A 20799-nucleotide genomic window follows, 5' to 3' on the forward strand; every position below is an offset into this window, starting at 1 on the left:
CAACGACAGAGCTGCTTTTTGGAAGAGGAAGCTGAACGTGTAAGCATTTGATGGGGGGGGGGAGGATAAACTGAAGGGCAACATTTCAAAATAGCAAGAAAAATAATATTGAGAAATTTGTAATATTCCATATCATGACCCAACAGGTCTTGCTTTCAGTCACCTCTGTTGTAGTTGAACTGCATCTTTATAGGAAAAATCTTTTTTTTTCATTTTCCCCTCGTCCTTTGTCCTCACAAACCCTTTGTTCCACTCTGCCTGCTTTCTTTAGTTAGCAATGTATAATTTATGTGGTCCTTTTCAACCACGTAATTTATACCATTGTATGAGCTCTGATCATCATCGCACCTTCTTCCAGGATCTGCAGTCAGAAACCAGTTCCTTTGCTCCTTGAAGACTTGTGGCCACATTGCAAGAGATTGGCGATGGGCAACAATAGTCTGTCCATTTCGTCATGCGACATGTAAACAGGCCCTTCCGCCTGTGTCCAGTAAAGTACCTATGTCTGAGCTAGTCCCGTTTGGCCCATATCCCTCCAAATCTTTCCCATCCATGTACCTGTTCATAGACACAAAATGCCGGAGTAACTCAGTGGGTCAGGCAGCTTCTCTGGAGAAAAATCCAATTCCTTTTCCCCAGAGATGCTGCCTGACCTGCTGAGTTACTCCAGCATTATGTCTTTGGTGTAAACTAGCATCTGTAGTTCCATCCGACACATGTACCTGTTCATATGTCTTTAAAATAGTATAATTATTCCAGCCTGTATCACTTCCTCTAGCATTTCATTCTCTAAAGACACCACTCTGTGTGTGGAAAGATTGCCTCCTAAATCTTTTCCCTCTTACCCTAAGCCTCTGCCCTCTAGTTTTAGGCTCCGCTATCCTAGGAAAAAGACTGCGACCATCCACCTTATCTATGCCCCTAATGATTTTATAAACTGTAACATCACTCCTCGGCATCCTTCCCTTCACAGAAAACAGTCCCAACCTATCCAGTCCCTTCGTACAACACAGACCCTTCAAATCCCCAACATGTTTATGAATCTTTTCTGCAACATTTAGCTTAATCACATCCTTCAAGTAGTTGTGGTTCAAGTCATACAACTGAACCAAATGCAGCACTGAATTTCAGGGTCTCAGTTTCACCACCAACTCCCTACGATAAGCAGGGAAAGAAACCAATGCAACAGTGCGAGGAGCGTTAATTGCAAGAGGTGACAACAGGCATGTACGTCAGACTCTGGAGAAGCACCTTTCATTATTCCACAGAGCAGTCAAAGATGTGCTTTAATTACACCCATCTTCAGTTCCCCCAATGTATAATCACTGGAATATCTTGGGTTCCATCCTGGCTCAGTTCTGGCAAAAGCATACATATGCTATGGTCCATCACTTGCAATGGTACAGGCACCCTTCACCTGTTTTAAGCACCTATGAAGAATGTCGAAATAAAATGAGCAAGAACATTTTGGGTCAACGTTTTTAAACTGTGCTTACTACAAGGCTTCATCTTGCAAGAAGATAAAATTTAAAAACTTAAATAAGGACTAGAGAAAATTGTGAATGCAGCCTAAAACTTCATTCAAATTAGCCTCACATTCCCCTCATTTACCCTCCCACCCCCAATATTCACTTCTTCCTCGCTTGAGACTTTTTTTTTAAACCATACTCTCTTTGTAGCTGTAGCTTTATAGCTGTTCTGGGCGCTGTTTATTGTCTCTTTTCCACCACCTGATGTACTCATGTATGACATGATTTACCTTTGAGCACAAAAACACTGTATATCAGTACACATGACAGTAGTAAACCTATATCAGTACAGCGCCTCATGCCTGTTCTGCATCCAATTTGCCCATGGTTGTTCTTGTGCCTCGCGTCCACGTTCGCTGTTGATCCCACCACTCGTCTCCGCATTCCCTCAGTCCCGTCTGCATTTCTGGGCTATTGAATTTGTTTCATTGGTGAAGAAGGAGTTGATTTTGATGAACAAACATGTGCCCTGAAGAAGTCAGATTTCCTTAAGTACAAGGCTGTTGTCTCTCCATGGATCCAGGAGAATCTGAATTGCTGCTCTTTTGATTTTGATAACTGACAGGACCTGAATGGAGCAATTTGTAAGACTATTGCAAGTCTAAAAGGTACAAACGAGCTCAAACGGAAGGCTTGAGCTCGCAACAGAACAGAAGCAAGTTTTTTTACACAGTGAGTGGTGGGTGCCTGGAATGGACTGGCAGGGGTGGTGGTGGTGACTGCAGATTCGATAGTGGCATTAAACAGACTTAGATAGGCACAAGAATATGCAGAGAATGAAGGGTTATGGATTATGTGCAGGCTGATTAGAGTTGGTCTTGGCATCGTGTTTGGCACAGACATTGTGGGCCAAAGGGTCTGTTCCTGTGCTGTACCTTTCTATGTTCTAGAAAGCAGCATTAATATGGATGTAGAAATCGGCATCCTTGGCTATGGGTAGAATCACACAGGATGTTGAAACCAAGATGTCCCGAATCACGCTAAGAGCTGACGAGAGAGGTGGTATTGTATGATGGAATGCATTCACAGCCTCAGCCGCTGTACTCTGACCCACTGTATATTGACTTAAAAGACAAAACAATGTAGCTCATTGTGCCAGCAATGCTTTTTTAAAGGTTATTTCTTTTTCTCCCAACCAGGTTCAGGAGGTGTGCATCCATTAGTGGATCCACTGGCTGCTGGTCCCCATTTGGCCCGTTTTCCTTACCCGCCTGGTGCAATCCCGAACCCACTGTTGACCCAAGCTCCTCACGAACATGAAATGCTCAGGCATCATCCTGTCTTTGGTAAGAGAATTCAGACATTCTTCTCAAGTCATTACATCACAATGTGTAATTGGTGTGAGGAGGAATTGCCATATTTTAATTTTAAAATGTTTTTTGAATGCAGGTAATGCTAAATTTTTCCGCTGTGTTTATCGGATATTTGTAATTTGTGTATATATCAATACAAAATTATGTGAATACAGGCAGCAATTTGTCCATTTGTTGCACTGCATTTGGTATGGCATATTTCATAAACTGTTGGAGATAAAAATAGAATTTTCTTGTCGATTGACTTTAAAAAAAGACCCATAGTGCTGGAGTAACTCGATGGGCGGAACAGTGACACAGCTGGTAGAGCTGCGGCCTCACAGCGCTAAAGAGCCGGATTCAATCCTGACCTCGGGTGCTGTCTGTGTGAAGTTTGTGCCTTCTCCCTGTGAATGCGTGATTTCCTCCAGATGCTCTGGTTTCCTTCCACATCCCAAGGACGTGCAGATATGAAGTTTAATTGACCACTGCAAATTGCCCCTAGTCTGATCTTCTTTAGTCAGGGGATGTTCAATCTGTGCAATTCTTTACAACAGAAGACTGTGGAGGCAAGGTCAATGGAAATATTTAAGAGAGATATGCAGAGAAAGAGATTATTGATTAGTATAGATGTCAGAGATTATGGGGGGAAAAGGCAGGAGAATGGGGTTAGGAGGGAGAGATAGATCTACCATGATCGAATGGCGGAGTAGACTTGATGGGCTGAATGGCCTAATTCTTTCCCTATCATGATCTTATGATCTATCAGTGAGTGAATAAGAAAGTTGCGATAATTTTGAAGAAGAGTGAACGGGTCATTGATGTTCGGTGTGGACTTGTTGGGCCTCGGGGCCCGTTTCCATGCTGTATCTCAAATACAAATCAAACCAGGCAACATGAACAAATGACATTTCGGGTCGGGGCCCTTCTTCAGATTTTACGACCTGAAACTTCATCTATTCATGTTCTTCAGAGATGCTGCCTGACCCGCTGAGATACTCCAGCACTCTGTGTGTCTTCTTTATTTTTGTTAACCTGCTTCTTCCATTCGTTGTTTCCACATCGTCCATTGGCTTGTTGTTTTCAGGTGGACCTTACAGAGACATGCCCGGTGCTATTCCAGCCCCAATGTCAGCAGCGCACCAACTCCAGGCGATGCATGCCCAGTCGGCAGAACTGCAGAGACTAGCCATGGAGCAACAGTGGCTTCATGGCCACCATCACATGCACGGAGGCCCCCTTCCTGGACAAGAAGACTATTACAGGTAGGAGCTTCTGTCCAGCTGCTGGACTTCCTTTTGGAGTAGGTGCCCCCACGCTCAAATTCAACAACAAATCAGGATTATTTTGCCCCTTGACAGATAGAGTCATACAGCGTGGAAACAGGCCCTTCGGCCCAACCTGCCCACACTGACCAACGTGTCCCATCTACCTGCGTTTGGCCCATACCCTTCTAAACCTGTCCTTAGCTGTCCCATATCCATCTAAAGCTGCACGTTATCTTTTGAATATCACACAATAAGAAAGTAAGACCATAAGGCACAGGAGCAGAATTCGGCCAATCAACCCATCGTGTCCATTCCACTCCCTTCAATCGTGGCTGATCTATTTTTCCCTCTCAACATTCTCCTGCCTTTTCCTAATAACCTTTGATGCCCAGACTAATCAAGAATATTGAGCAGTCTGTTCTCAGCAGTTAAATGGAACAGCAAAACACATACGAATGTAACCTGCATTGCTAATTTATATCCCATATTTTCTCTGCTTTGAATACACTCTTGCATCCACTGCTCCCTGACTAAATATATATCTCCTCTTCTAAATGTTGAACACCTCAGTGTATGCTAATTCCAGATTCTCCAACCAGAGAAAGCAACACCCACCCTGCAAATCCCTTTCATCATTTCACACTTCAATAAATATAGGCCAGCCGGCCTTCATCTCTCCTGACATGAAAACCCCCAAATCCCAGGAGATAACCTTGTCAATTACACACACTATCTTCAGAGCAAATGTGAACATTATAAACGACATTCACAATGCACCCCTTCTTTACAGAGTAATGCCTTTCATTTTTTCACTGTGAGCTTCTTGTTTTGGTTCTGTGTTGAAGGTAGCTGGAGTGCCCGGTGCTCTTGCCACCATTACTTTTGGCTCGGGGTTTTCCCGGAATTGTGGCACATCCAGAAGAAATCTAATCTTTTGGGGAGCGTGTAAAATGATCTTGAAAAATAAACAAAGGGAGACATTTTTCACGGGAGAGGCACATAAACATGTGTCAATAAATCAAAAAGCATCACCCCTCGGATTTTTTTTTACTGAACATTTATCAGAAGTTCTCATGTTGCCTCGTTAAGAACCTCTACATCGGAACCAGCATTATTTTTTGCATTTGCAATCATTTCTGTTTACAAAGCAGAACACTGTCATTGTCAAAAGCCATGAACCAATTTCAAATAATACTTCTTGAAAATGCAAGCAATAACTACCCTGTAAATTTGAGGCATTGGTACCTTACCGTGTCTCCCCTATAAATAGGTTTGATTAAGTTTACTCTCTTAAAATATCAGGTTCAGCGGAAATAGACACAAAATGCCGGAGTAACTCAGCGGGACAGGCAGGCCTCCTTCTGAAGAAGGGCCTCGACCTGAAACGCCACCCATTCCTTCTATCCAGAGATCCTGCCTGACCTGCTGAGTTACTCCAGCATTTTGTGTCTATCTTCGGTGTAAACCAGCATCTGCAGTTCCCTCCTTACACATCAGGTTTAGCTGTCCCTCTTCTTAAACATCATCTCTTTTATGGTTATCTTGGTTAATTATTTACTGTGACCAAGACCATAAAGAAAAAGCACCAGAGCTCCCCCGTTCATTAGACATAATTCATAACAAATGTGGAAATTCTACACCATCCATGTCTCACCTCAGTGTTTGTGAGGTTACAACCTTGAGTCTCTTATGCGACCGTGGCACTTTCTTCAGTGCTGTTCCATTTAACTGCTGAGAACAGACTGCTCAATATTCTTGATTAGTCTGGGCATCAAAGGTTACTAGGAAAAGGCAGGAGAATGTTGAGTGGGAAAAATAGATCACCATTCACTATAAAAAGTTATCAATGCAGTGTATTAATTTCGAGCTTGAAGTGCAAACCTATCACAGTTGGGATATATTTGCCTTTGTGCATTTGGACACCCCTGTTACTCCTTTGGTGTTTCATAAAAAGATAAGGAATTACTTAATTCATTAACTCAGCAGTAACTTCAAAATAGTTAAAGAAACCCATAATTTGAACACATGTGTGTGCTACTTTTGGCCTAAATGCTAAAATGTGACGAGGGTCAAAGGGAGATGCAGCACAGAAACTGGCCCTTCAGTCCACCGAGTCAATGCTGACCAAAAAAACATCCATTTACACTAATCCTACCTTAATCCCATTTCATTCTCCCCACACCCTCACCAACACCCCCAAGATCCCAATACTCACCCACGCACGAGGGGCAGTGTTCAGCGGCCTATTGACCTACCAACCCACACGTGGGTTGAGTTGTGGGGGGAAACCGGAGAGAACAGAGACAGGGAGAACATTCAGACTCCATGCAGAGATGCACCCGAGCTCAGAGTTGAATCCAGGTCCGTGGCACCTGATGCAACAGCTCTACCTGGTGTGCCACCTTCAGGATTTGAAAATCACCAGCAACAGAAGAAAAGTTAAAATTGATACAGATTTTCTTTTCTTTAGACTCTGGGTTCCTATCAATATTAGGCAAGGTGGAAACCCTAGCTGTGTGAACTCATTAGATTGCAACAAAACTTGTAAGTGACTAACTTCAATCAGATATTGGACCTGTTTCAAAAAATTAGCATGGTGTAAACTTCCCATTGGTGTTTGTCACAATTTTGAATGTGGCCTCCATAGGTTCTGCTCAAAATGCAGCATGCCGTAAAAAAAAACATACCCCTGTCCTGCAACACCTCAAACGGTAAATCTATAAATGGTGCACAAGCACCAGAACAGCACAGCCATATTTTGCTGAAACATGTTTGTGCTACGTTAACTTTTTGAAGCTAAGGACCTTGTTAATCTACACACCAATGTTTGCATGTCTGTGTTAACCTTCCTTCCGGGTACTATTTTTGCCATCATATGTGCTCAGTCATTCCTATCACTGGAAATGTCGCCGCTTGCTCTTCACTGACCGCTTAACGACTGAGGGCATTTTTATTTTTGTGTTCACAAATCTGCGGGACATTTGGAGAGCAGCAGATGGCGGAGGAGAGGAATCTTTTTTTGCGATAATTCAGGGGGAGAGTTTAAAAACAAAGCAGCCCATTGCAAAGCAGCAGAGGCTTTTTTCAAAAATCAGAGGCCGGACAGTTAAATGATAGTCATTGAGAGACACAGCAGCCAATAAAAGGAAGTGCAAGTGCAGTGGAGTGGCCCTGTTGTGATGTTGAGAGGCTATGTTGAGGTGAAGTGCTGAGCTAGAGGGAGCAGACTCAAGGGGTCAAGCTAGAGGGGCTTTAACTAAAGAGACTTCAGCGAGGAAGCCAGACAGAGGGTGATGGACAGAGGGTTATGGTATGGTCTGTTTTTGTGTGCAATGCTTCCTTGGTCAGCATTGCACAAGGAAGGAGGTAAAAGAGGTGGAGGAGTTGCTCTCCAGATCAAGGAAACTGACACGGCAACACTCAGAGCAGACGTACTGGAGGGTTTGTCCACTGAGGCGATATGGGTAGAGCTCAAAAATAAGAAAGGTGCAAGCACTCTAATGGGAATCCATGATAGTTCCCCCCATAGAAAGCAGATAGAAGGTCCAGGAACTGTAGGCAAAGAGATTCAGAATTAAAGGATGTTCTTTTAGGAAGGAGATGAGGAGGGAATTTCTTTGAACAGGAGGTGGTGAATCTGCGGAATTCTTTGCCACAGAGGCTGTGGAGCCCAAGTCAGTGGATATATTTTAAAGGCAGAGATAGATAGATTCTTGATTAGTACATGTGTCAGAGGTTAAGGGGAGAAGGCAGGAGAATGGGGTTAGGAGGGTATCAGCCTCCTAATAGACCATAGATCAGCCATGATTGAATGGCGGAGTGGACTTGATGGGCCGCATGGTCTAATTCTACTCCTATCACTTATGACCTTATGAGCAAAGCTGATCGTTTGTATTGATCTTCGAAGGTGGAGATAATTAAGGATTTCCATCCTAAACACAAAATCCACCTCAGCTCCAGTAACAATGCTTTGGCTTTGGAAGGAGTCAGATGAAGTGCACATTCACCGGAATGATATGTGGGCCTGGAAGCAAATAGGAACGTCGGTGACCTTCCATTACATAAATGTGTTTTGTGCTTTGTATTTCACGGTTCAGGTGATTAAGAGATAATGTCAGGGAGCTGTTTAAAACTACCAAGATTTGATGGTATACAAAGGAATCGCAGAAGATCGCTGCATGGAACGAGGCCATTCAGCTTATTGTGGCCGTGCTAGACAAAGGGAATCCCAAGCAGGCAAATATTGTCTCTTGGACATTTACAATAGCGATTAGGAAGCAACCTTGCCTCACAAAAGGGCAATGGAAATCTGAAACTATCTTCGTAGTAAGGCTGTGGAACCAGTATCTATTTAAATTTCACAATTGTGAATGTAGATATTCTCACCTCATAAAGTCATACAACATGGAGACAGGCCCTTCAGCCCACCTTGCCTATGCCAACCAAGATGCCTCTCCATTAGTCCCACCTGCCTGCGTTTGGCCCATATCCTTCTAAACCTCTCCTATCCATGTACCTGTCCAATGTCTTTTAAACGTTGTGATAGTACCTGCCTCAACTGCCTCCTCTGGCAGCTTGTTCCATATGCCCACCACCCTCTGTATGGAAAAATTGTTCTGCAGGTTTCTGTTAAATATTTCCCCTCACCTTAAGCCTATGTCCTCTGGTTGTTGATGACCCAGCTCTGGATAAAAGACTCTGTGCATCTACCCTATCTATTTGGCGAGGAAATCGAGGCTAGACGGATTTCTGCTTTTTACTGTGAGCAACCGGTAAAAGCAAAGGAAAAATCCCTCTTTATGTTTTATCTGAATTTAGGGAAAGGGTAGAATTCAACCCCTTCGACTTGGTATTGCAGTTTCCAATTGCACAGAGGCTCTTCTGGGTGGAAATGGTTCGTGTTTGATGTGTTCCAGCATTGTCATGTTCAGAGACTGCGTCACAGTGTTCAGCCGTTGTGTTTTTGAAAAACTGCTTGATTGACTAATCTGTTAAAAAAGTGCCTTTAGTTCAACATGGCCCAGCAGGGATAGTGTTTATCTGGAACTTCATGAAGCTATAAAGGCAGCATGTCAGGGCAATAGCACTGCTGTTAATATGTTCTGAACCAAGTGGAGGTATCTATGCTTTAATTTTATTTGTGTTTTGAAGCGCTGGTAAGTGAGAAAAACTCACATTTCAGATTAACCGAGTGCATCTTGAATGTGTGTGTTTTTTTTAAATAATAAGAACATCCAAAAGTGATTATATTCAAACCTACACTTGTCTCTCTTGCAGTCGACTGAAAAAAGAAAGTGACAAGCCTCTTTAAGCCCTGAATCTTGTGGAGGCTCGCTCATGAGGCCAAGGATTACTCAACCAGTACTGTGGAAGGACCTCTGACATCCTGCAAGAACAAAACAAAATGGAGATTATATCAAAAAGCATTTCCCACCCCCACCTCCCCCCAAAAAAGGATTGTATGATTTTATTTTATGATATTCCTTTCTGGAGGGCAAATCACTCGATGCTGGCGGTGGATCTTTGCACGACGTTGTGTTCTATTATGTGATAGTGGGAAATGAGCAGTGTTTCCAGCTGTTCTTGCATTGGTACCAGAGCAGGTTTCAATCGGTCACTGAACAATGCATCCTTACAAAAGAAAAAAAACGATTAAACCAAGTTCTAGTAGAAGTACTATAACACATTTCATGATTCCTTAAATAATATGTAGGATATCTTTAAAGAGAAAAAAATCTGTGGCATGGCTTCTGAATTTGTAAATAAAGAAAATGAACCGTGTACGTAAAGGATTAGTTGTGGATTTCTAATTGGATGGCAGACAGCAAAGCTAAGTGTTTTAAACGGCTCCGCTTCCTTTGATTAAAGGAGAAGGTAGCTGTATGGTAACGTTTGCTCTGGAATGGAATGTTTTTTGGTTTTTTGTTTCAACTGTTTCTGGAGGCAGTGGCATGCACCGAAAGGTTGCTGGGATCGTGGTCCAGACAAACATTGACATAGATTTCAAATATAATAACGAAAGGCTGTATAACTAGTATATTGCCATCGCCGAGTTTGGACATCCCATACCGTGCCGGTCAACAGTGCAGACTATTACTAGACTGATCGCTTTCCAACAGCATGAAATATTGTAAGCTTTCCATTCTAATCATTAAAAAAAACATTTTCAGTATCTGAAATATTTAAGAGATGGTTGAATCTTTTAACTCCATTTTATAGTTATAATTCAATGATTTAATATTTTAAAAAAATAAACTAATTATAAGGAACAAATAAGCTACTTTTATATTTGATGCATTTAATTTCCAACATCTTTGTTCTTGTTAAATATTAGTAATTGCATATACCTGTGACATCATTACCGTGTTTTCAGTTTTGCTTGCCAACTTATTTTGTTATATGAGGGCGATATCTTGTCATTTGGGTATCCGAATCATGGCTACTGAAGTGTCTCAAAATGGATTGTAAAGTTTGGGGAAACTGATAAAGGACCAAAAATATAAGCTAAAGGATTATTATTAGCCCTTCTTTTAACGGTGGGTCACTGAGGGGCATTTGTGAAACTCAGTTCCCCTCAGCTGTGGTTGTAAATTGCAAGCGTTTGTGCATTTCTCTCGTAATGGCAAAGAGGGATCAATCTTCTGCATTAAACAAGGAGTTGGAATACAGGCATGAGCTTGTGATTACTGAAGCCTGATGGAAAGTATCCTTTTATTTCTGGGATAAATGTTCTAAAGTTAAAAGATAATAGCCAGTCAAAGGCATTCAGTTTTGAGGTTCATTTTATTATAAATATTGTAGTAGCTGTTTTGATTTTGGGGCTGTTAATTACCTTGTGGAAATTTATACCCATTTTTGCTTAAAAGTAGCAGAAAATTGTCATAGTTAACCAATGTGCACCAGTGTCTGGTGTCAGTGGTTTAGGTATCTGAGATGCCAGCAGTTATTTCGATAAAGTAACATTAATTTTAGAGCAGGGTGCTGCTATTTTGCTTTTGTCAATCACGTCTCTGTATCTTTTTTTTTTTTTTTAAACTGAAAATATCATTCTTAAAAGTTCTTGGCAATTTTGTGCTTTCCATTTTATTGATGAAGCTATTACATAGTGTCAGAAGCTGAACGCAGAGTCTGGCTTTGACTGTCTGCACTGGGTGACTGGTTTCCTGATGGTGCGTATCTGTCTTTCCCCTTGATTTTATCAAGGACTGTATATTTGCCATTGTAGACTGTTATGTGGTGTTCACTGTCATAGGACTGTGTTTAAAAGGAAGAACTACATGATGTACTGACAGCCCCGATAGTGACACAAAGTTTCAGGTTTTTTTATTTTTGCTTTTGTGTTTTCAAAAGTATAATGTTTAATGTTGTCAATGGTCCAGCTTCTTATTTCACTGCAGCATTAGCAGAATGTAAATTCTGATGCTAAATTTATATATATCTTGAAGCTTAATGTATATAATAGTAGTTTGCCATGGGATAACACAATGTAAACAAACTGTAGAAGCAACGATTGTGAGTTCTGTGTTTTCTCCATTTGAGTATTTTGTAATTTTTGAAATATTTGTGACTTAAATAAACCAACAGAGCTGCAATAATCTTGTTTCTCTTTGATTGCACAGCAGGAGAAAAGATGTGCCAGCTGGCTCTCATTATTCTGCTGGTTGGTGCACTGTGATGTTGATAATCGAGGCTCATAGGCTTCGAAAAATCTTTTGTGATCAATTCTGTAACTGTGTCATTCAAAGTATCCTTTTCAGGATGATTATCTGTGAGAATTGAATGGCCTTACCTTCCATTGATCTGACTTGGATGGGTTTAAGCAGAAAATATTCACGTACATGTTCACAACATACAGTGTCCACAGAAGGCCCTGCTTTCTGCCGTGGACATTAATTTGTAGCCTTAACTTCACTGCATGTTGATGCACTGCCATTCTGTTGTTTTTGATGATTGAATCCCCAGATTATCTGATGGAATTGCGGCAGGTGGATCACAGCATGTTCAGACTAGGATACAGCGTGGAAACAGGCCCTTCGGCCCTCTGAGTCCACGGCGACTAGCGATTGCCCCGTACACCAGCACTATCCTACACACTAGGGACAATACACAATTTTTCACTCAAGCCAATTAACTTGTACATCTTTGGAGTGTGGAAGGAAACCTGAGCACCCGGAGAAAACCTTGGCGGTCACAGTGAGGATATACAAACTCTGTATAGACTGTACTAGTAGTGGGGATTGACCCGGGTCTCTGGTGCTGTAAGGCAGCAACTCTACCGCTTCACCACTATGCCACCCTCATCTTTGTCAGGATGATTATCGGTGAGAATTGAATTGCGTTACCTTCCATTGATCTGACTTGGATGGGCTTAAGCAAAAAAATGTTCATTTACTTTAACCAGTAGACGCTAGTTTCTGCTGTGGACCTTAAATTGTAGCCATTACACTTTGATGCACTGACATTCCTGGTGTTTTTGATGATTGGATTCCCTGATGCTGATCATCAACCACCCGGCTTCATAGATCCTACATTGATCCCACTTTATATTCATCCCACATTCCCATCAACTTCCCGCTCCCTCCAGATTCTACTGCTGACCCACAATCTAGGAGCAATGTTACACTGGCTATTTAACCTTGCAGCTGCATGTCTGAGAGATGTGGGGAGGAAACTGGAGGAAAACCGACAAACTCCACACAGACAGCAGCAGAGGTGAGGACTGGGCTGTGTGGCAGCAACTCTGCTATCTACTCCACTGTGCCAACAATTCAGTTGAGGAGAACTTCACAACATAAGCACAGTCACAGCTGCCAAGCATAAGGGAATATTGAAGCAGGTAACCGATATCTTGGTCGAAAGAGATCAGGATGAATTCCAGAACTAAGGGACTGGGCGATAGCTGGGAAGTCTCGGTTGGAGAATCATAGAGTTCTCAGAAGGTTATTAGGATTTAAACATTGCGCTAATGGAGAAGGGTGATGGAAAATTGGAAAGCAAGGATAGGATTTGAAATTCAAGCCATTGCTGTGGTGAAAATCATTGCGATGGTGAATGATGGAAGTCAATCAGGAGAAAAACAGAGCATCAAGCTGTTGGAAACCAAAGAATGGATGAGATTCTCAGCAGCAGATTGACTGGAATAGAGGTAGACATGACTGTCTCTGTAATGGAGAGGAGGGGTAGGTCACCTGGGATGCAGAAACAAAGAACTACAGATGCTGGTTTACAAAAGAAGAGACAGAGTGCTGGGCCAGCCGGTCAGGCAGCATCTCAGGAGAACATGGATTGGTGACTAAGGAAGGGTCCGAAACCGAAACATCGCCTATCCGTGATCTCCTAAGATGGTGCCTGACCTACTGAAGTACTCCAGCACTCTTGTGTCTTTGCTGGTCAAATGGGATGTTGAGAATGCAAACAATCTTTTTCAGTTTGAGAGTGATTAATGAGGAAAATTGATTCATTGGCCTGGAAATAGTATTTGCAGAAGCCATGAGCAGTTTAAATTGGCATCATGGTTTCTCTGCGGCACTGCCTTAAGGGGCTGTCCTACTTGGGCAACCTAATTGGCGAGTTTAGAAGACTTTGTAAAAATGACATGTTGAAGACCCCCTTCGACTATGTGCAAGACCTCCTTCGACTATGTTGAAGACTAGCGACGACTAACTTCGGGAAAATTGGACACTGAATAGTGGAGAATGAAGACGACCTCCTTCGATCTCCTTCGACCTCCCTTCGACTATGATGAAGACTATCTACAACTACCTCCGACTACCCTTGATTACCTACGACTAACATGCCGACCTACTACGACTAAACCTACGAGTAAAAAGCGTATGGATTTTATTTCCATGGCAACCTTTTTTTACTCACGGGCATTTTTTAACATATTGAAAAAAACGCCGAGACCCTACTGAGGCGTCGAGTATGCGGAGACCACTCTCGAGCATGAAGGAGAGTTACGAAGACCTCCTACGACCTCGTGTCGACCATGCTGCTAGTATGAGTCGTGGGCGAACTCGCAGATTAGGTCGCCCTAGTGGGACAGCCCCTTTAGTTCTAAGGCTAGCTGAAATTTGGAATTAGTTTCAAATTTCAGAAAAGCACAATGGCAATATTAGGAGGAATTGAAAATCAGATGAGGCAGGGCTGGGTGTCATCACTGAATAACTGGAACTTGTCATGTTTTCACAGAACTCTAGATCTGAAATATGAGGGGCTTCAAAAATACAGTCGATCCTGAAGCAGCCAGTGAAGAGAAAACAGGAATTTCTCTTGATTTGAATCGACAGAAGAGAGGGCAACTGGGCTATGGATGGAGGGTCAGGTGTTAAACTCTGTGAGACGATTCAAGGAGGATCGAAGATGTGTTTGTGACCTCGATTAGATTAGAGCTAGATCTTTTGGGAGGTATTAATCTGAAGATCCACTCCAACGCCCAGAAAAGCCAATAATCCCAGACTGGCAACAGAATTATTCATTCAAGTCAAAGTAGCCTTTATTGTCATTCAGACCTTGCGGTCTGAGCGAAATGTTGTTGCCTTGCAGTCCCACATATAGTAAAAATGACAAAAACACACAATAAACACAAATTAACATCCACCACAGTGAGTTCACCAGGCACTGTGATGGAAGGCAAAAGCCTTAAGTCTTTGTCTCATCCCTTCTTATTGTGCGCCGAGGCGATCCAGGCTTCGGATGTTGTGACCCCGCCGGGCGATGGTAAGTAATGTCAGTCACGCGGCTGAATCCGAGCTCCGCGAACGGGCCGGTTCAACTCCGCGGCCCGGGGTGGTCGAAGCTGTGGCCCTCCAGTCCAGCGGACGCAGCTGTTGCGGGAGCTCCGGAGAACAGGTCACCAACCTGTGACCTGCGAGCTCCCGATGATGTCGTCCACTGGGCCCGCAGCCGATCCTCCGAGGTCGGGTCGCCGCTGCTGCCGGAACTCTGCCCCAGCTCTGAGGCCGGGTCGCCGCTGCCCCAGCTCCGAAGTCGGGTCGCCGCTGCCCCAGCTCCGAGGCCGGGTCGCCGCTGCTGTCGGAACACAACAGCTCCGGAGTCGGACCGCTGCCGCTGGAACGCTGCCCCAGCTCCGAGGCCGCCAGCTCCGCTATTAGGCCTTGGCGCAGGCGGAGACGGAGACTGGGGATATGACAAGAGAAGTCGCATCTCCCCGAAGGAAGAGTCCAAAAACATGTTTCACCCCCCCCACCCACACGCATACACAACCTAATAAACCAAAAATTAACTAAAACAGGACAAAAGGACAAGAAAAAAACAGACGGACTGCAGGCGAGCCGCAGCTGCTAAGGCAACGCCGCCATCTTGGATACAGTCAATATTTTAAGTAATGTGTTAATTTAACAAGTTCAACATTTCGGGTACAGATTTTCTTTAATTGGAGTCGGAGCAGCAACGAGAGATCTCAAAAGGCAGCCGTTGTATTGAGTGATCAAAATTGGCTAATTGAGGACCCAATAAAAACAAGGCAAGGTGCTTTTGGGAGAGGTGCTGAAGGTAAGCAGGAGGCTTCGGCAAGGAGGCTGAGCAGAGGGGGACAGGAGGTCACGGTACAGTCTATTGTTTCTTGTGTGTAATTGTTGTGCCTTTTTAATTTATAGATACAGCGCGGAAACAGGCCCTTTGGCCCACCGAGTCCGCACCGACCAGCGATTCCTGCACACTAACACTATCCTACACACACTAGGGACAATTTTACACTTATACCAAGCCAATTAACCTACAAACCTGTACGTCTTTGGAGTGTGGGAGGAAACTGAAGATCTCTGAGAAAACCCTCGCAAGTGATGTAAAAACGGCAATGCTACGGTGGTCATGGGAGGTTTGAATACGCAGATAGACTGGGAAAATCAGGTTGGCACTGGACAAGAAAGTGAATTTGTAGAGTGCCTCCGAGATGGATTCTTAGAGCAGCTTGTAGTGGAGCCTACCAGGGAAATGGCAATTCTGGATTTAATGTTATGTAATGAACCGGATTTGATAAGGGAACTCAAGGTAAAGGGTCCATTACGAGGTAGCATGGCTTTGTGAAGGGGGAGGTCTTGCTGGACAAATTTGCTGAAATTCTTTGAAGAAGTAAATAGCAGGACAGACAAAGGAGAGTCAGTAGATGTTGTTTACTTAGATTTTCAGAAAGCCTTTGATAAGGTGCCACACGTGGGGCTGCTAAAGAAAATGAGTGCCCACGGTATCAGATGGCAGATACTAACATGGATAACAGGTTGGCTGGATGGTAGAAGACAAAGTGTAGCAATAAAGGGGGCTTTTTCTGGTTGGCTGCCAGTGACTAGTGGAGTTCCGCAGGAGTTGGTGCTGGGGCCGCTACTCTTCACTTTGTATATTCTGATTTGGACGAGGGGATTGAAGGCTTTGTGGCCAAGTTTGCGGATGATATGAAAATAGGTGGAAGGGCAGATAGTGTAGAGAAAGCAGGGACTGCAGAAGGACTTGGACAGGTTGGGAGAGTGGGCAGAAAAGTGGCAGATGGAATATAGTGTAGCAAAGTGTGGAGTCATGCGTATAGGTAGTAGGAATAAAGACGTAGACTATTTTCTAAATAGTGAGATAATCCAGAAATCGGAGGTGTGGGATTCCCAAAAAATTAATCTGCAAGTCAAATCGATAGTAAAGAAAGCAAACTCTATGCTAGCATTTATTTCAAGAGGGCTTGTATACAAAAACAGGGATGTAATGTAGTGTTTCTATAGATAGAGCTCTAGGGGCTAGTAGAATCAAGGGATATGCGGAGAAGGCAGGCACGGGTTATTGAGTAGGGACAATCAGCCATGATCACAATGAATTCGAAGGGCCGAATGGCCTCCTGCACCTATTTTTTATGTTTTTTATAAAGCTGAGGCTCTGTAAGGCACTGCTGGTAAGGCCGCATTTGGAATATTGTGAGCAATTTTGGGCACCATATCTGAAGACGAATGTGCTGGCTCTGGAGAGGGTCCAGTGGAGGTTTACAAGAATGATCCCAGGAATGGGTAGGTTAACTTATGGTTAACTTATGATGAGTGTTTGTTGCCACTGGGCCTGTACTTGCTGGAGTTTAGAACAATGAGGGGTGACCTCATTGAAAGATACAGAATAGTGAAAGGCTTGGATAGAGTTGATGTGGAGAGGATGTTTCCACTAGTTGGAGAGTCTTGGACTAGAGGTCATAGCCTCTGAATTATAGGACGTTCTTTTTGGAAGGAGATGATGAGAGATTTATTTAGTCAGAGGGTGGTAACTCTGTGGAATTCTTTGCCACAGAAGACCATGGAGGCCAAGTCAGTGGATATTTTTAAGCCAGAGATCGATAGATTCTTGATTAGTACAGGTGTCGGGGGTTATGGGGAGAGGGCAGGAGAATGGGGTTAGAAGGGAGAGATCGATCATCCATGATTGAATGGCGGAGTAGACTTGATGGGCCGAATGGCCTAATTTTACTACTATCACTTATGACCTTATGAGGTCACGGGGAGAACGTACAAAATCCGTGCAGGCAGCACCCGTGGTCTGGATTGAACCCGGGTATCTGGTGCTGTAAGGCAGCAACTCTACTGCTGCGCCACTGTCCTGCCCATTTCCTCTTGGTTTTAGTGCAGTAGGGAGGGCAGGTAGAGTGGTGCATTGCTCCTCCTGCAGGATGTGTGGACTCTGTGAAACTGCTGGTGCCCCTGATGACTACACCTGTGGAGCCTGTGTCCAGGGGCAGCTCCTTGCAGACTGCGTTAGGGAACTGGAGCTGCAGCTGGACGACCTCAGCATCGTCTGGGGGGATGAGCGCTTCATGCACAGGAGTTATGGTCACGCCTACGGAAGGTACAGGACCACGAGGAAAGGGAGTAGACAGGGAGTGAACAGGTATACCATTTTGGATACTGTTTGTGGATTGGGGGGGGAGTATGTGGAGGAAGGAGAGGAGGGGGGGTGTGGAGAGGGGTGGGGTGGAGGGAGCAGAGTGTGAGGGGGGGAGAGGAGGGAGGGGAAGTGGGGATAGGAGGGGAAGGGTTTGGTAGGGAGAGGAGAGGGGGATTTGGTGTGGGGGGGTCGTTGCTCATCAGGAATGAGCAGCAGTAGCAGACAGAACTGGCGCCATGCCTGGCTCGGAGGCGCAGCAGGGAAGGGCAATGTCAGGTAGAGCTATAGTGGGAGGAGATTTGTTAGTTAGGGGGAGAGAACGGAGATTGTGTGGCAGCAACCGAGACTCCAGGACGGTGTGTTGCCTCCCTGGTGCCGGGGTGCAGGACAATGTTTCCACTTTGAAGGAAATTACCCGAAATTCTGGTTATCTTCGGGTAATTTTAGGTAAATGGGATAATTTCGGGAAATTTCCGCAACCAGCCCGCAAGGGGGTGTAAAGGTGATACACACAGCACTGCCGGTTTGGCACTCAAATGTTTAAACAGAGCGCTGTCAGTTTAACGCGTGGGAATTTAAACAAAGAGTTGTCGGCTGCAGCACTATAGGTTCTAAATATAGCGCTACCGGCTACAGCGCTATGGGCTTTAAACATAGCGCTATGGGTCACAGGCTGTTTGGGAAAATTCTCGTATAACAATGGGTCTTTGGAATTCTCTTAGTGGAATTTGAGCCTTTGGTTATTTTTCAGGCAGTGGTAGAATTCCAGATAAGCCTAGCGGCGAAAAGTTACCAGTGGGCACTGGGATTGCAGTTATATTGGGATTGGCCTTGATTTTACAGAATGGTGGGTGGGCTCAAGGGGCCGAGAGGGAAGGGTGGAGGGGAGGGAAGGGAGAGTGGGGGAGAGAGAGGGAGAAGGAGGGTGGGAGGGAGAGAAGTAGGAAGAGAGAAGGGGAGGGTGGGACAAAGGGAGGGAGAGAGCAGACTGGGACACATGAGAGCAGGTTGAAAAAATGAAGACACCAAAAACTGGAGGACAACGATAGCCGATAGACCATTTCTCCTAAATGTAATGGGCTGACGTGTAGTACGCAACGGAGCAGAACGTGGGCCTTTTTTTCATCCATTTCAGTAACCCGACCCGACTCGCAGTGTAATCAGCGTTGTGGTGGGACAGTTTGTGTTAATAAATTATAATTCTGAAAATGAGAAGATTTTTACCAAAGAACTTTTATTCTTACGAGGATGTTTCCGTAACCGGCTTCCGTCTCCGCAGCTGTTATCTTTGCTCCACTATGGGTTCTTTGGTGCGGAGACGGAAGCCGGTTGCGGAAATGGGGCCGAAAATTACCCATGAATCTGCCCATGACCGTACTATGGCTTTTCGTCGAGTGATCTATCTTGCTTGCTATAGGATCTTTGAGGAAAGCTGCCTTGCATAACACTGTACAAGTGAGTAACAGAAGCAGGCAGATACGGTGCAGTTACATAGATCTATTTTGCCATGTTCTCCTTTGTGTTGTTGACGTGTTTCCGCGATAAAAAAACAACAACAAATAGCACGCAGAAAGCATTTTTAAAAATTTCAGGAAATACCATCAAATTCCAGGAAATTTAGGATTCTATTTAAGGAAATTTTTTTTTTTGAGGTGTGGAAGCACTGGTGCAGGATGTCTCAGAGTGACTGCATGACATTCTCAAGGAGCAGAGCAGGCAGAAGTTGTACATGTTGGCACAAATAACCTGTGTAGGACAAGGGATGAGGTCCTGCAAAATGAATATAGGGAGTTTAAGAAAAGGGTAAAATGCAGGGTCTCCAGGGTAGCACAGAAACAGGCCCTTCGGCCCACAATGTCCATGCCAAACATGATGCCAAGTTTAAAAAGCCTCTCAAATGCCCCCATTGTATCTGACTCTTCCACCACCCTAGGCAGCGTGTTCCAGGCACCCACCAACATATGTGTAAACAAACATGCCCCCCCCCCCATCTCCTTTGAACTTTTCCCCTCTCTGCGTGGATTTCCTCCGGGTGCTCCGGTTTCCTCCCATATTTCAAGAACGTGCAGCTTGGTAGAACAATCAGCCAGTGTAAATTGTCCCTGTAAACGGATCATCGAAACTGGGATCAGTTGGTGGGAATACATGGAGAAACACATGATATTCATGTAAATGGTGCTTGATGGATGGCAGTGGGCCAAAGGGCCTATTTTAAGTTGTTTGACTCCATGACTCCAACTGTTAGATCAGGATATGGGGTTAATCCATGATCGAGTTGACTGAGATCACTCCCAGTAGTATTAATTCCAAAGCCATTATGTATGTGTAGGAAAGAACTGCAGATGCTGGTTTAGATCGAAGGTAGATGCAAAATGCTGGAGTCACTCAGCATCTCTGGAGAGAAGGAAGGGGTGACCCTTCTGCAGTCTAAAGGAGGGTCTCAACCCGAAATGTCACCCATTCCTTCTCTCCAGAGCTGCTGTCTGTCCCGCTGAGTTAATCCAGCATTTCGTGTCTACCTTCGATTTCGTTTCGGGTCACGACTAAAGTCTGAAGAAGGGTCTCGTCCTGAAATGTCACCCATCCTTTGTTCCAGAGAAGCTGCCTGTCCCGTTGAGTTACTCCAGCATTTGGTGTCTCTCTAAGCCTCTACATCAACTAAACCCCTCCCACCGCCCCCCAAACCCCGCCCCGGCTCTCCCCTATCGGCACCATTTCCACTTCATGCTGCCAACATATTCAAGAACCATTGTCACTCCAGTCATTCCTCTTCTCCCCCCCCCACTACCCCAAAAGATACAAAAGCCTGAAAGCACATACCTCCAGATTCAGGATCAGACTACT

The 20799-nt window shown here is 44.3% G+C and overlaps 1 protein-coding gene across 8 annotated transcripts in view; it reads left to right on the plus strand.

Annotated features, from left to right (window-relative positions):
* rere (arginine-glutamic acid dipeptide repeats) overlaps positions 1 to 11681 on the plus strand; it is a 530103-nt gene extending 518422 nt beyond the window's left edge. For 6 of the 8 annotated variants that reach the window (XM_033048501.1, XM_033048500.1, XM_033048504.1 and 3 more), the window contains 4 exons: positions 2669 to 2815; positions 3909 to 4086; positions 6560 to 6633; positions 9367 to 11681. In XM_033048501.1, the coding sequence (XP_032904392.1) occupies positions 2669 to 2815; positions 3909 to 4086; positions 6560 to 6633; positions 9367 to 9374 (407 nt within the window). In that variant the 3' untranslated portion in view covers positions 9375 to 11681. The remainder of the gene's footprint in view (positions 1 to 2668; positions 2816 to 3908; positions 4087 to 6559; positions 6634 to 9366) is intronic. The other 2 variants (XM_033048503.1, XM_033048506.1) reach the window with 1 other exon arrangement.
* The last annotated feature ends 9118 nt before the right edge of the window (positions 11682 to 20799 follow it).

This window comes from Amblyraja radiata, chromosome 31 (assembly GCF_010909765.2).
Source record: "Amblyraja radiata isolate CabotCenter1 chromosome 31, sAmbRad1.1.pri, whole genome shotgun sequence".
Taxonomy (NCBI): domain Eukaryota; kingdom Metazoa; phylum Chordata; class Chondrichthyes; order Rajiformes; family Rajidae; genus Amblyraja; species Amblyraja radiata.